The sequence below is a fragment of the Aquila chrysaetos genome, chromosome 11, assembly GCF_900496995.4.
Source record: "Aquila chrysaetos chrysaetos chromosome 11, bAquChr1.4, whole genome shotgun sequence".
In the NCBI taxonomy this organism is placed as follows: Eukaryota; Metazoa; Chordata; class Aves; order Accipitriformes; family Accipitridae; genus Aquila; species Aquila chrysaetos.
Genome location: NC_044014.1, coordinates 27,961,094 through 27,976,004, shown reverse-complemented (window position 1 = coordinate 27,976,004; position 14,911 = coordinate 27,961,094). Strand labels below are relative to the sequence as shown.

Below are 14,911 nucleotides of genomic sequence, written 5' to 3'. Positions count from 1 at the left end.
TAAAATCTAGGAATTTAAAAGTAAAACAAGACATACAGCAGTTATCGAACTTTGCATATAAAAATAAGGATGCTCAAAACTATTAATGCAGAAACGATAGTTCTTTTGGAACTAAACCAATTGATACTGGTTGAGGAAGGAGCTGACCCACTCTCTTCTACGCCTACATGACTTTTCTAACTCTGGTGCATACCAGCTCTTGATGGAAGCCTTGAGAGACAGGATTTGGTGTCCAGGTTCTTTGGCAGATTCTGCCAGGCAATTCAGACTTTTTTTTTGTCTATCTTAATATTCATCCACACATGCCTGCAATCAGATGTAATGAAAATGCACTGTTGTACTGAAGTAGGGCAAAGAGGGGAGTAGGAAAGAAAGGTACCTTGAAAGGGAAAGGACAGAGAGAACAGAAAGAGATTACATGCCCTTCAACTGAAACAACCCAGGAGCAGAATTACTGTGGTCCTGCATGTTGGGCAAAGGATGTTCAGCTCCCAAACGAAAAGTAATCACCTATCTAAAGAATGTAAACAGGATTCCTGGTCAGACACCCTTGACACAGCGTAACCAGGGGGAGACAAGGTTGGTCTCTGTATTACTCAGCACACAATTATGTTCCCACTAGACCTAAATTTGATAGCTCACTCAGCACCATAAGCAAGCAGTAGAGGACCTGTGAATCAGCAAGGGTCATTTGCTGTAATACATTAATAGAGCCTTTATTACTTTAAAACCTGAGCAGACTCCGTGAGTGAGCACAACCACAAGCCCCTCTCCCCCTTCTATGCACAGGCCTCTACTTCGGATCCCCATCCACCAAGAACTCTCTCTCTCCCTGGTGTGCCCTCCACTGGCTGCAACAGAGCTCAGGGGGTGTTACAGAAATACAGGACATTAACCAAGGATATGTTTTAAATGCAGAAAATGCCATAACTTGAAATAAGTGGTTTCTCTTTTATTATTTTTTTTGAGAGTCAAGGGTGATTATACAAAGGCCTTATCCACAGGCAGCTATGCTCAGTATATGAAAAACTCATCCACAATGAAGATTCAAAACAAATGGCCTTTTTCTTTTTCAAGAGGATAGAGGGGAGTATTGAGCTATTTTCTGTCTTTTGGGAGTGCGATTTTTGTTTATCTGGATATGGTTATATATAGTTCAATTCTCTGCAGTCCCCTTCAATATCAAAGATTGTTTTATTTATCAAAAAATTAAAAGGCTCAAGCTGTGCATTTTGTATTCAGATAATCCCCCCCCCCCCCCAATTTAGTGTTTGTGAGATTGAGAGATCCCTAATTAATAGAATTATCTTGCACTTACATGGCTCATTCCATCAGAGGCTTTATAAATATTTTATTAACCTCACATTTTGAGAAGCACTAGATACACTGAGAGAGAGATTAAAACCATGTTAGCCATGCCTACTTATAAAAAAAAAGAATGAAAGGGAGTCACCTTTGCCCCTCTTGTCCACTGCAGCTTCTTTTTCAAAGGAAAACAGTAAATACTGAGCAAAGACCACTACCTCTTTATCAGATGTTTTAACTACATGAAAATACTGGGTAAGATGAGCAGGGGAGTCAACACTAAAGACAGAAGATCACATGCTAAACAAATGAGATAAAGAACAAATAAAAAACACAAGTGCTGAACTGCCAAAAAAGCAAGTTGTCCAGTTGTGAGCTGTAAGGGAACAAAACCTGTACTAATGCAGATTTCCATAGATGCTTCTCTCATACACTTTTAGTATAAAGTGTGTGTATAAATCAGTATTGGTTTCAGAAAAGGTGAATGCCTGGTAATTGAATAGCCTTGTTCTGCTGCCTGAGTCTCCTATACCATGATCTCTGTGAGGAAGATTGCGCATCTATATGTGCATATGGTGGAGGAAAGGAAAAATATTGCAACCTTGGCTTGTCCATTAGTTTTACAAAAGCGTTAGAGGTGGGTTCAACACCCTGATCCTCAAGCACTATACATAGAAGCTAGAAGAGCTAAACCAAGAATCACGCCCTAGCTCTGCTGATGAATTACATTGCCATCTTCCTGCTCTGTACCTTTCATATGTACATAACTGCAGTATATTTATGATATACTTTGATATAACTGTGTTATATAAGGGAACAGGCAGCAAATTAAACTTCTTTGGTCATAAACCCATCTACTGCTCTTCCACCCCACTCTCCCCTGTCCAAGAGGAAACTGTAACTTAGGGGTCTAAAGGCTGTGATCCAGATCCGACTGAAGATGGAAATGGGGCACACTAATGGCAACATGTCTTCTTGTTAATCTATCAATAGATGGAACAACAGTGCCCAGTCCAACCTTTGTACCCTTCTTACCACCAGCACCTGGACCGCTATTATGCCAGCTGAGAGCACTGAGAACAGCACAGTTTACAAAAGACTCAAAATAATCAGAGGGCTCTGAATTATATTTCCTTAATCACTCACAAAGTGTGATTTGATGAGGAAAAAAAGTCAAGAAACAAAGGTACAACTGTTTGCTCTTTCTCTAAGGCCATGCTCAGTGATACAAGGCTCTAATCTATCCTTAAATTTGCAATTACAGCTCAACTGAATTATGAAATCAGTTTGCCTAACCAGTTCACTCACTCTTCTTGGCAACTGAAACAAGCCATCTTCCATTAGTATCTCCCTATTATAACACACTAGCATAAGATGTCTCTGTATGTGACTACAGCAAAGATGCTGAGGCTTCTTTAGCTTTATCATTCCAATAGACGATGTAGCAATATAGGAGCTTTCTTCTCTAATACCCTCGTAATTTTCAGCCAGTAGTTTCAGTCCTAAATATCTCAACGTATCAAGGAGTTAATTTTCTCAAAGCAGTGCCCAAGCTCTTTCCCTTAGAGTACTGCTGCACTATTAGAATAATGATCTGAATATTTACTTAAATTGCTAATGGTTTTCATTGAATAGGCTTATTTGTTCCAGACCTGTATACCTCCCTCCTTTAAAAAAAAATAATCTAGCTTCATAATGTCTTTTAGTAGAAGATTAAGTGAAGGATACAGGCAAAGTGAGGTGTCTAAATAAATAATTCTGTTATGAACCATTTAATAATTTGAGGTACATATCACAGCATTTTGAAAAGTTTGGGTCAGTGGTTTTTTTCATGGCAGTTCTTACCATATCAAGGTGTTTTAAAGACATTAATGAAGTATTACAACATCACTTTACTGGAAGATTATTGTCACTAGTGCATCCTTTAAAAAGAAATAACATTACCCAAGAGCATAAAGTGAGTTGATGGCAAGGGGGGAAAAAAAAAGGCACTGACTGAAATTCCTCTGACTTATGTACTGAACCAACTTTAAACAATGCATTAAAAATAAATCCATTTATTAATTTTCTAAATTTCAGGAGAATAAATGCACTGATTTTGAAAAATAACCAATAATCTTCAGTATACCCTATCAAACAGCAGCACATTTGTTGGACATATTTTGTTTTCCAATTAATTTTTTTGACTTGAGTAATTTACTTACTGATTGTGGGTTTTATAGCACTTTTAATCAACTGTCTTAATCTTTATTATTTTAATCTCTTAATCTATGCAGAGATAAAATCTCAAGGTGACTATTTAAAATGACCACTATGATACCACTGTGGAAGATGTAAAATTCACATGACCTATTCTCATAGGTCCTACCAGCCAGCTAGACACTACTGAGATATTTCAAAGTCAAAAGAAAAAATGCTTCCCCATACATCTTTTTAATTTGCATGTGCTTACAAAACTGCCCACAGCATGTGCTTTGTGACCTGCCTATGTACGATGTTAACAGCTCTTCTTGAGTAGTGCACAGAAGCAATAAGGAGCAAACATCACCAGTGAGGAGACTTTTCCTTCAGTAGATGATGGTAGTGGTCTGCATAGCTGAAGGCTCTTGGTGTTAACAGTACTATCACCACTTCAAACAGCCTTTATAAAAACACCTTCTGCTTTTACAAATAGGCACAATGGTCCTTATAGGCAAATGCTGTATAAGTCACACCTACTATGGATTTGCTGTTGCACTAATGCGCACAACAGAAGGAACTCAAGTAGCAAGCGCATACGTATGAAGGAAGAGCAAGAAATTGCATGACAGAAGCTAGAGACATGTTGCTAGCTATGTCACGTGTTTACTGCAGAGTTTGACCCAGCTACTGACAAAAAGGACTTCCTGTGCTCATCTGACACCAAGATGACACCATAGATCCAATTTACAGATTTCTAGAATTTTCAAATGTTCATCCTTATTTACCAATAGGCAATTTTAAGCAATAGGCCAGATTAGTTGCACAGAAAAGAATAAAATTGTTGTAAATACTATGGATACTATAAGCTTTAAGTGTAAGTTTAAAACATGGATATTTTCCTTTTCGAAAACAGTTAACAATATTAACATCCCAGCTCTTGAGGACAAGTGCTGAAGTGAAACAAGCAGCAGAATTGGGAAGGAAAGAAGTGTACCCACACCAACTTTACCAGCTTGCCTTAAAAGATGATGGGTTATATTCCGCCCACTGTTCATCTCAGATGAACAAACCAGCCAAATACTGCGAACATCAAGAAGGTGTTTTCTTCCCCCTCAACTCCAGAAGCGCTTCTAGAACTTTGCCTCTTTGCTCATTCCCTTGTGGCTTTGCTGCCTGAGCCAGAGCAGTCCCTACCAGGATGCAGGATCTAACAGGGCAGGAATGTTGATTGACAAGTCTCTAAATGGAGTAGAGGAGCCAGGAAAGCTGGTCTGCTGTCAGTTTTTCCTAAACATACTTAACTCTAGCAGAGGAATATTCCAACAGACTGAACACGAAAACAGACAAAGAATTTGCAGCTACGGGTCTCAAGAAAAAAAAAAAAAAAAGCTACTAAGATGGCATTGATGGACGATTCAACCAATAAGCTGTAACACTTGAGGCTCATCGAATGTCTTTTTATGGAAAAGAAAGGTCTTTTTCACCATTAGCCTTACTGCTATATGTTATTGCATATTTAGCTGCTAAAAAAAAAAACCTGTCACACTTATATGGGCTACAACCAAAAATATGTATTCTAAATAAATGCACCCTTCCTAAGATTACTTCTCATTTTCAAAGTTCTTCAAGAAAGAAATTTTCATGAAGCTTTATTAAAGCCTTTTGAGCTGTAATTTCATACCAGTCCATATTAACCAGTTCAAAATATATTAAAAATGACACGTTTAGGACTGCTGAGCATTTACATGAGTCTGCAACAGTAACATTGAAGAGCAGAAGAATTAGTTCAAACATTTCAGGGCTTAAATGCTAACAGTTATGTAAATATACAAAGAATTCTATTTTCCTCTGAATTGCAAGCAACCAAAAACCCAGTTGCTGAATGATGAAAGAAATGGGCCTGCTTGTTTCCAATTTGAGCAAGAAAATGTCAACAAAAACATAGCAATTACAACTTTTAGCATATCTTTCTGAATGGCTGGGTAGGCATTATAAAGCATTGCAACTGCAGCAATTCAGCAAGCTTTCTTGACGGAAAGAGAGGGGAAACACTAATCTGTTTCTAGAAATCAGCTATGTGATGTGTGCCTCCAATTAAGTGGGGTTCCCCAAGTGATTCAGCATCATGTGATGATAGTGTTCAATGTGTCCTGATGTACCGTGACACAAGCAGCAGAAACAACCTTCTCTGTTCCCACCACAGTCAAGTACTTTTGATAGCAGAGAGCCTTTTCATACTTCCTTTTAACCTGTTACTAAAATTTCAGCACAGCTTTAGTATGCACCCTGACAACCATTCTCAGCACGGCAGGAAGATATCACACACCTATTCTGAAAGGGGTGGCTTCCTTGTAACTTAAACATAGAAAGATTTTCTCCATCTTCTATTTTTCAAGAATTTCGGAAGAGATGTATAGAAACCTTACAAACTGACTGACAGCAGAGACAAAAGGTACAAGTCCCTAGATTTAAAATAGCTCTAAGTTTTTAAAGTGGACCCATCAGGGTAAGAGTAGAGAGGAGATGTCATGCAAACCACTGATTCTGCCTGCTATTTGCTTGTATCACATAAGGAAAATAATGGACAGTATTTGATTAAAGCCATACCTCTGGTCTGTTATGAAGAACAGTTTAAGAAAACCAGTCAATTCCCTGTCAGGACTTCCTATGCAGTGGGAGCCAAGCTGGGCTCCTTCAGAAGGCTGTGCCTGGGCCCCTCAAATTCAGCTCTGTACCCGCCCAACCCAGCTCCTGCTGCTCCAGAGCTCCATGGTGGATGGTGCATTCGAGCAACCCAAGCAATAAGTACTCAGCAGATAAACAGATTATTACTGCAGCCTTGAATAAGGCAGTGCTCAGGAGCTATCAGACCTTCGCTGAGCACAAAATAATTTTGTGGTTTTTGTTTGTATGGGCAAAGAATTAAAAAGTCTGCATCCTGAAGATCCAGCCTCCTTCATCGTACCCTGAAGAGTCTCCTGTGTCATGACAAACTAATTGCATGTGTTAAGGGAAGCCTGTTACTTTGGCTTTTTCCACTGTACATCAAAAAAAACTATGTTTGATTTTAAAGCAAATACACTTAACAAATACTGAGGGAATCCGCTACAAAGAGACCACACAAGCTGTTCCAGCCTTCCACAGAAGTCTGGGGGTTTTTTTAAGCATAAATACACAGCCACCTCTTCAGTTTGCCCTTTCATCTATTCTGAAACACTTCTTAACACACACACACACACACACACTTCATTTCCTAACTAGCTGATCATATACAAGTTTTGGGTTTGTAGCTTTAAAGTGCTAAAAAAGATGAAGGTAAAACACAGCCTTGATCCTGGAACAGAAGTCAGCAAGGATATTGTGGGTGTCTCACAAGTCACAGAGCTGGGAAGAAAGAAGCCTGTCCTGACCCTGTGTTGAAACCTGATCTAGTTAGAGGCACATGGATTACCATTTATAGTGTTTCTCAGGGGCTGGGGTGAGGGGCAAGGAGGGCGGCAGACAGCTCTTGGTCTGGCTGCATGAGCTGCCAGCAAGGTTATAAAACATGCAGATGCTGGGCGCCAAGGAGGGATGGTTTTCCTCCCCCTGTTGCAGTGCACCTTCCATGCGACTGCTGTGTTAACCACCCCGAAAGCACATGTCTCTTGAGAACAGCAGTACTGTTTGTTCACAGGCTGGGAAAAAAGGATAAAAGACTGGAGACCAGGGAAGAAAAGGCAGGCAGATTTTTGTCTGACCCTGCAGTTAATCCCCAAAATTGGTGAAGATGCATTGATACAGCCATGCAAGGTACTGCTTTGCTCCCAAAACCAACATGCACATATGAGTGTGCAGTCCAGTTCTCTATGGGTGAACTGGAAATTACTCTTTTGTGGTACCATGTTAATTTTGCCAGCTAATGACCTGTCTCAAAGAACAAGGTAAATGTCTCCAAGGTGGAAATTTATGACACTGTGCCAGCGAGGCGAGTCTCCTCCAAAAAGCTAGTCAGAGTTGGTTTATGTCTCTTGCTCCACTATGGCAAAGGTAACAGCACAAGATTTTCTAACTATGAAAAAGCAAAGAGCAGACTCTACCCTAAGTTCTTCTTCAACAACAACAACAAAACAAAACAAACAAAAAAATCAGCCATTCCTCTCCAACAAAACCACAAGTATTGCCACTTCCACAAAAAAAGCTTTCTGCTTTGTATCTCCGGCATTCAGCCACTGTCTGGGTTAACTACACATTTTCATGAGTTGAAAACAAAAGCATCCCTATTCTCTTATTCAGGCCTATACAGAACAAAGGTACCGTGAATTCACAAGCATGCCCAAGTAGGAAACCTCCTTGTCAGGCATCCTTTGCTGTCTGACAGAACAGAGCAGCTATGCAAGCATGCCCCTGCCCACCAGAAAACCCGGAGCTGTCTTCCGGACAGGATCAAACAAAACCGAGAATGCTCCACGAATGCTGTGAAGTCTGACCTTCCTCCCTTCCCCTCGGCCTTCATTGCTGAAGGAATATCGTAGCTGCATATGTAAACCAGCACTATGTATAAATGAAGTAGTGGTTTAACTGACAGAGTACTCATTACATAGGCAAAAATATCTCTTTAATACTGTAAGAAGTGTAATTTGATATTCTTTTATCTAATTAAAATAATACAAATTCTTTATGTACAGAAGCTGACAGCTCTAGAAAAAGGAACTGAGCAGCATCCTCCATTTGTCTCCGCTCGATGTAAAAGTCTGTTCTTACAGCTGAAGGTTAAATTGTTCTGCAAGTCACTTCATTCTTCATCCTATGGGCTAGGATGGTCAAAAAGGACACAAATTTGTGCCAGTCAAGGGCATATTTTTCTGAACCAGATAGTTGTTGAGAAGAAACTGGGATGAAATCCCAAAATTCATATTTCCCTCAGACCTCTAAAGGGCCATGAGATGCATTAACTTTCTCCACAGAGTGATGAAGGAGAGAGCCACCACAGACCGAGGCTAGATGACCAGCAATTCTGCAGGGACAGATTCCTATTTCTGCTCCAAACTAGCTTTGTTTAATTTATTCTGAAATCCTCTCTTATACAGGAAACAGAGAGAAAAATCAGCTGGCTTAGGTATAAACGCTATTCTTTTTTTATATTCCCCAAAGCATGTGCATGGCCAGACTTGCAAATAAACACACATTTTCTGTTCTTTGCATTATTATGCATTCTAGAAAATAGAAACTTGTACTAATATCTAGGCAAACATGACCAAAGATAATGATGGAGACTGCTGAAACTAAGAGAACGGAAACATAATCATAGAATCATACAATATCTCAAGTTGGAAGGGACTCATAAGGATCATCAAGTCCAACTCCCTGCTCCTCACAGACTACCTAATACTAAATCATATGACTAAGAGCATCATCCAGATGCTCCTTGAACTCTGACAGGCTTGGTGCTGTGACCACTTCCCTGGGGAGCCTGTTCCAGTGACCCTGACCCTCAGTGAAGAACCTTTTCCTAATATCCAATCTGAACTTCCTCTGATGAGACCTCAGTTCCATTTCCTTGTGTCCTATTGCTAGTCACCAGAGAGAAGAGATCAGCACCTCCCCTTCCGCTGCCTTTCTTGAGGAAGTTGTAGATAAAAGAAAATAAAACAAGTTTTAAAATCTAGACCAATCCAGTACTACCCCCATGCTTATTTTTTATCAGTTCCTTTGATTTAGGGTGCTTGTGTCTACAACACAAAGAAATCTGTGAACAGAGAAATGCTGTGCTCCCTCAAGAAGCAATATGCACATGTCCCACAGCAAAAGTAGGCAGGTAGGTTTTTAATTTAGTTAATACAAATATAAAACTGAAACAGCAGGACTCTGGCCTCTAAACATGCTGTGGCCTGAACTGACAGAGAAAACTGCTCAGACAACAGGGAAAAATGATTTGAGAACATTTTTTCACAGAATAATGTCCTTCTGTTTTTTCAATGCAATTCAGAAAATTTCAACCAGTTCTGAAGAGATGAACTTTGGAGGTCATCTCATGGATCCAGCTGGGATAACTAACCTTCAAAATACCTGTATGCAGCTTGCATTTATGCACCTGTTTGCTGCATGCATGCATTGGTTTAGAGATAAAACCAGGAAACATCAACATAGGAAACCGTTCTCTTGCTCACCTCCTCTACACAAAGGACCATTGCTATGAATTTTCTGTAAGGATTCTTGCATGCAGAGGAGAACGTATGTGAGGGGAGGATACATGCTGCCTGCAACACCAGAGAGCAAAGCTCACTGAGAAAGGTGAAGCAGGGAAAGATGGTGTTTGCTCATTCCATCCTTCCCTTGGTAGTTTCACTTGGTTATAAAAGCATTTCCAAGCACAGTTACAGTGGGGAAATCTGTAAATGAGACTTAGATTCCACTGCCTTTCAGTGAATTGTAAGGGCCCTTCATCTTCACAAACAGATGCTTCTGAAAATTTTACCTTGCAAATGGAAGTTTTTACATCTCCACACAAACCGATTAACCCGAGCACTTGGAGTTATGCCAACCATCCAAGTTCGAGTCTCGAGGCAGTGCAGGTCTCAGGTCAGAAACTGGATTAGAATCAGAACTGGCCTGTTGAAATTTTGGATTACTATGCTTGGAGCACAAGTACGATGGCTGCCTGCTGTGACACCTTCAGGACAGAGCTGGCAGGACTAGCACCACTCTGCTTTCAGCTGAGACAGATTTGTTGAGTCTCCAGGGTGAAGATTTCTTAGAAAGATGGAAGGGAAAGCTTGGCTTTTGAGGTTTATACACCAGCTCTTGCAGCAGATTCTCTTCTCTTCAATGAGATTAACAATGTCTCATCCCTACCACTCTCCTCCCCTCTAAAAGGCAAGGATATTCATTAAGCAACAGGTAACCACAATGCATAACACACCTTGCCACACAATACACAATGCTTGTCTAGCAGCAATGATCTCCGCCTTCAGCTTACCTGTTTTATGCACTGCAGCCGGTCATTGGTCTGCTGTATGTGCCTGTCCATAGAATTCATTTTGATTGTCTCCACTTTCTTCTACCTGAAAGCCATTAAAATCCCTCGATCTGCAAGACAAAAAGGACAGAAAAGATCACTGAGCACAGTCCCTGCACTTCTACCACCTAAACAATCGAGCAGACCCACTTGCAAGAAACCCAGAGCACATCGCGAGATAAAATAATAATAATCCCAATAACAATGATGGTCTGGCTTTTGCGAGGACAAGCGCATGGGGATTCTTCCCAATCTTCCTCTGAGAGAAAATATCTCCCATAAACATTAAATGAATCGGATAGGGCACAGAATTACATGGCCCAAAATAACACAAAATGTGTGTTATGAGGACTCTGGATTTCTGAATTGAAAGTAAAAGCAACAGGTATGCTTTGGACTCTCTTCCAACTAGCAGATCTATTTAATGAGCCCTTGAAATGGCTGAGACAACAGTGAGTTAAAGATTGGGATTCACAACTCGACCAAGACTTTCAGAATGACTAACGATTCCAGATGCACAACGTAGTGTATATGGAAGAGGCCTGATGTTCAGACCAAAGGGCTGAGCAGCAGCTCATGCCTTATAAAAAATTGGGCTTTTCAAGGTATCCATAGCTGAACAAACTACTTGTTACTTTGGGAAAAGCATGTCCTGCACTCTTTAGGCCCATCTCTAACAAACTGTGTAACTTAAGGCAAATTAAAACTTCCCTGTGACTGTAAAAAAATCTAGAAAATGGAAGTGAAGGCTCAGAGTAGTGTTAGGAGTTCTAATTCATGTTGCTACAGCTTTATATAATCATCAAATGAAAACTGGTAACAAATTATGATGATCTAAAGAGCAAACTTGCAGTCCCCTAAGCCCACAACTGATGCTCGTCATGCTGAGTTATGTTTGTGGATACAGCTTGGTACACACTGGTGCCATCAAGATGAGCCCTGCTCTGTGTATTCGTTAACTCTTTCAGAGCCATGCTTTACATTACACTCTGTGATCACACATAAGCAGCTGTTTGTCAAGATAATGGTATGTGTCTGGAATCAAGAACAACGCCTGCAAGAGGGGGAAATGGTAGGTGCTAAATCAGCATGCACATATCATACTGAATTCACCATTTACCTCTCCCTTACCCCTGTGTTCAGACTGGGGTAAGGGGTTAGCCGTAGCACAAACAGCTCTAGTGATCTGAAAGGCAGCAATGGCCAAAACGCCACCCAAACTTGGACCAAGAGCAAGATGCTAAAAGCACAAGTAAGCATAAGTAAGCCTCCTGGTGTGGGCATGGTTTGCGTTTCACTGGGCCCCTTCCACACATTCCCCCTCTCTGGCCTTGCCTTATAGTTTTCCTATAGATGCAGAACAGCAGATCATAAAGACAGAACCCAACGACTCATCAACGGTTTCAGTCCACCAAATGGTTTGCATCATGACTTCTACTTATTTATGTTTTAAGTAGAACTGCATGAGACTCCAGCCTGTACTTAGGAAGCCGAGCAGTTTTAAGTGCTTTTTTCTAGAATTCACTTCTCAGGGGCACAGAGATGTTTCACACATACATACGTATGCTCTGCCATTGCAATTACTTTCATGGCATCTAAAATGGAAATGAAACCACAGATACTGCACATTGGAACGTGAAAACAGTCTTTGCCTACAAATTCCCATACCCTTTTACTGCAACAGAGCAGTACAATCTAAGAAGTTGTACCCTCACACTCACAAACAGGGAGCGGGCACAGATTCAGAAATACATAACCAAACACTGTATTTACATAAAACTTTATACCAGCACAAGCAAGGTCCTGGACTCATGCAGAAACCTCTCCCTCGTGAACCTCTTCAGTGGCTCTGAGCAGTTTGTTATTCAGAGAGCTATCCATGACAAAGCTCTTTTCCACTCCCTACATACACATGAGAGACAGCAAATTTTTCAGATAGTTGTTTGGTTAGAGAAGCGGGCCGCTCACCACTCCTACACGACTCAACATCTCAGTTAAAGCACCTTTACAAGTCCAGCACTGTCTGTACTCAACCCCCAGAAGGAGAATAGTATTCCCCATGGTGGGAACCCTGACTGCATGGCTGTCACGGCGAGACAGACTCCAGACCACAGCATGCACGTGCATCCCACACACCCAAGCCGCCTGAGATTTCTGTGACTAGCTGATAATGTTCTTCCATGGCTCCTGCAGGATTAGACTCCAGGAAAGAAATTTTTTCTGCTAGACAGCTAAATGAGGTCTCATAACAGCAGCTCAAGCTCCTCATCTCCACACTCTAGACACAAGAGGGTTCAATAAAGCACTCCTGTCAATAAATTATAATGCTTATAAAATTGAAAAGCCAGTTTCACATACAAGTATTATCGTTTGATTATGCCACTGCCACCTTCTCAATAGCAAATGCCATCCAAAGGTCCTCTAGCAAATGCAAATTGATACATTTTATTAAAAGTAAGGCAGTCTTATCCGCCTGTAAGACCCCCAAACAGACCTCAGTAGTCATGAAGTTTAATCTCTCAGTGGACAGCAGAGGTATTTTATCAAGAGATAAGCTAGCCCAGACATGACACCACTTCAGTAGTGATCCATCTTACAAGCTGGGACACATTATCTGCATTTTAATTGAACATCAGGACAGATAGAGAAGGGCATGCTGAAAACAAATACAAGCGTATACCTGCACATAGATTTTTGTTGAAATATTTGGAAAAATGCAAACTGAGGCTTTTTTTTTTTTTTTTTTTTTTTTAAAAGTAGTCAGGACATTTTTGCTTAATGAACCAGTAAGGAAAATACCCTATTTCTGGTTGACTTTGTAACACAATTTTTGTCTATTTTGGCATTACCTATTTAACCTCCTCAGTGCCATACAGTCACACAGCGAAACTGGGAGCCAAGTTGAAAAGAGCATCTATCTCAAGCAACAGATACATAGACATACTCTGTACTGCCAGAAAACACAATTCGCAAGTAAAGTCAGATACACCAGCACTCAGACTCATGGCTAGTGGCATCAGTAGCTGCCTCTGGTGTTACTGGCAATATACTTCAGGGCTGGGAGGCTGCAGAGAGATTTCACAGAGACAATGACAACTTGCATTCATGTACTGTCACTCATGCCAACAAACTATCCTGCATGTTGATTTATGAACTGTACATATAATACCACACCAATTCTCTGACTTCCACTTAACCACAAACAAAATTGAAGGTTGCTATCAGCTAGCTACCTGAACCACAGCTTACTATTGTACTTGTCCAAATTGTAATTTCTCCCACACGGCATAGCTTCTTAAAGCCCATTTGGAAAAGCAGAGGGCAGAGTGCACAGAACTAACTCGCATGACTGAGCAGGGGCCCGACAGGGCTCTTGGAGGCAGGACTGGGAGTGCAGTCCCCTGCTCTCCTACACAGATGCACCATACAATTTCTGTCGTAAACTGAGCAAATTCAGTCACAAAAATAGTTCAGCTTTTAACACCAAATGGCTCCCACTGAAAAGCAGTCTCTGACTCTCACCCTTGCCCTAGTAGCTAGAAGTATTTTCACTTCCATTCTCAACTCCACTTGCTCTCACATCACTAATGCTCTCTGGCTAAAACAGTCTTTGCCCTGCCAGGCTCCCTCCACCTTTTCCCCCTCACTGCATGGACAGACACCCACCAGCCCTTTACCACCGCCAGTGTGCTACTTTCACCAGCCCAAGCTCATTTACTCTCTTCTAGTCAAGAGAAGCAAGCCCCTCAGTCCACTAACTCCCCCAGGCAGTAAACATTTGTTGCATGAACCAAACAGCCAAAATTGTACATATGAAGCCTCACCACATACAATGACATTAACACTTCATACTTGAAATATCCTGCCTCACGCTCTGCAAGACTCATTTTTACCTTTCTCTCAGATACATCGGAAGAGCATCAAATAGAATAATTTTCTTCAGTAAGCATACCGGTTCTAAGTCATTTCTGCTATAAAAAACACAGAGCTCATTAGTGGGAAACCATTATTATCTGCGAATTATTCTTTCATAGGCCTCAGCAAGAATTAAAAGATTAAACATGGAAAGTGAAAATTATCATATAGATCTGCAGTTTTACCAAGGCAGAATAAGCATTTTGACACCAGACCATTTTGCCTGGAAAAAATACCAGCAGAAGTAAATTTCCAGTAACTATACCTACTACACTGGTATAGTTCCCCATGTGCACATCCACATCCTGAATTTAAAAAAAAAATGCCTTTTCTGTTGATTTCACGCTGTTTTAAAAGTAGCAACAAGATCATCTTACTTAAAAATAGTGGTGCTTTAAGATACTTGGCTCTGCTGGCCTTTCCATAAGAGCAGACTTCTATTCAGTTAAGTGCCGAGCGCTTGTCAGGTCAAAAGTGAAAATGACTTTGCAGGGTCCCTCGCTAGCCTCTGGT

General features: G+C 40.8%; 1 protein-coding gene across 10 annotated transcripts in view; it reads right to left on the bottom strand.

The window, feature by feature from the left end:
- Nucleotides 1-14,911, bottom strand: part of ZMIZ1 (zinc finger MIZ-type containing 1) — a 363,277-nt gene that overhangs the window by 154,825 nt on the left and 193,541 nt on the right. For all 10 annotated transcript variants that reach the window (XR_003925726.2, XM_030030051.2, XM_030030045.2 and 7 more), the window contains one exon: nt 10,445-10,554. Coding sequence is in view for 9 of the 10 variants with exons in the window: in XM_030030051.2 (XP_029885911.1) it covers nt 10,445-10,504 (60 nt within the window). In the remaining variant the exon portion in view is untranslated. The remainder of the gene's footprint in view (nt 1-10,444; nt 10,555-14,911) is intronic.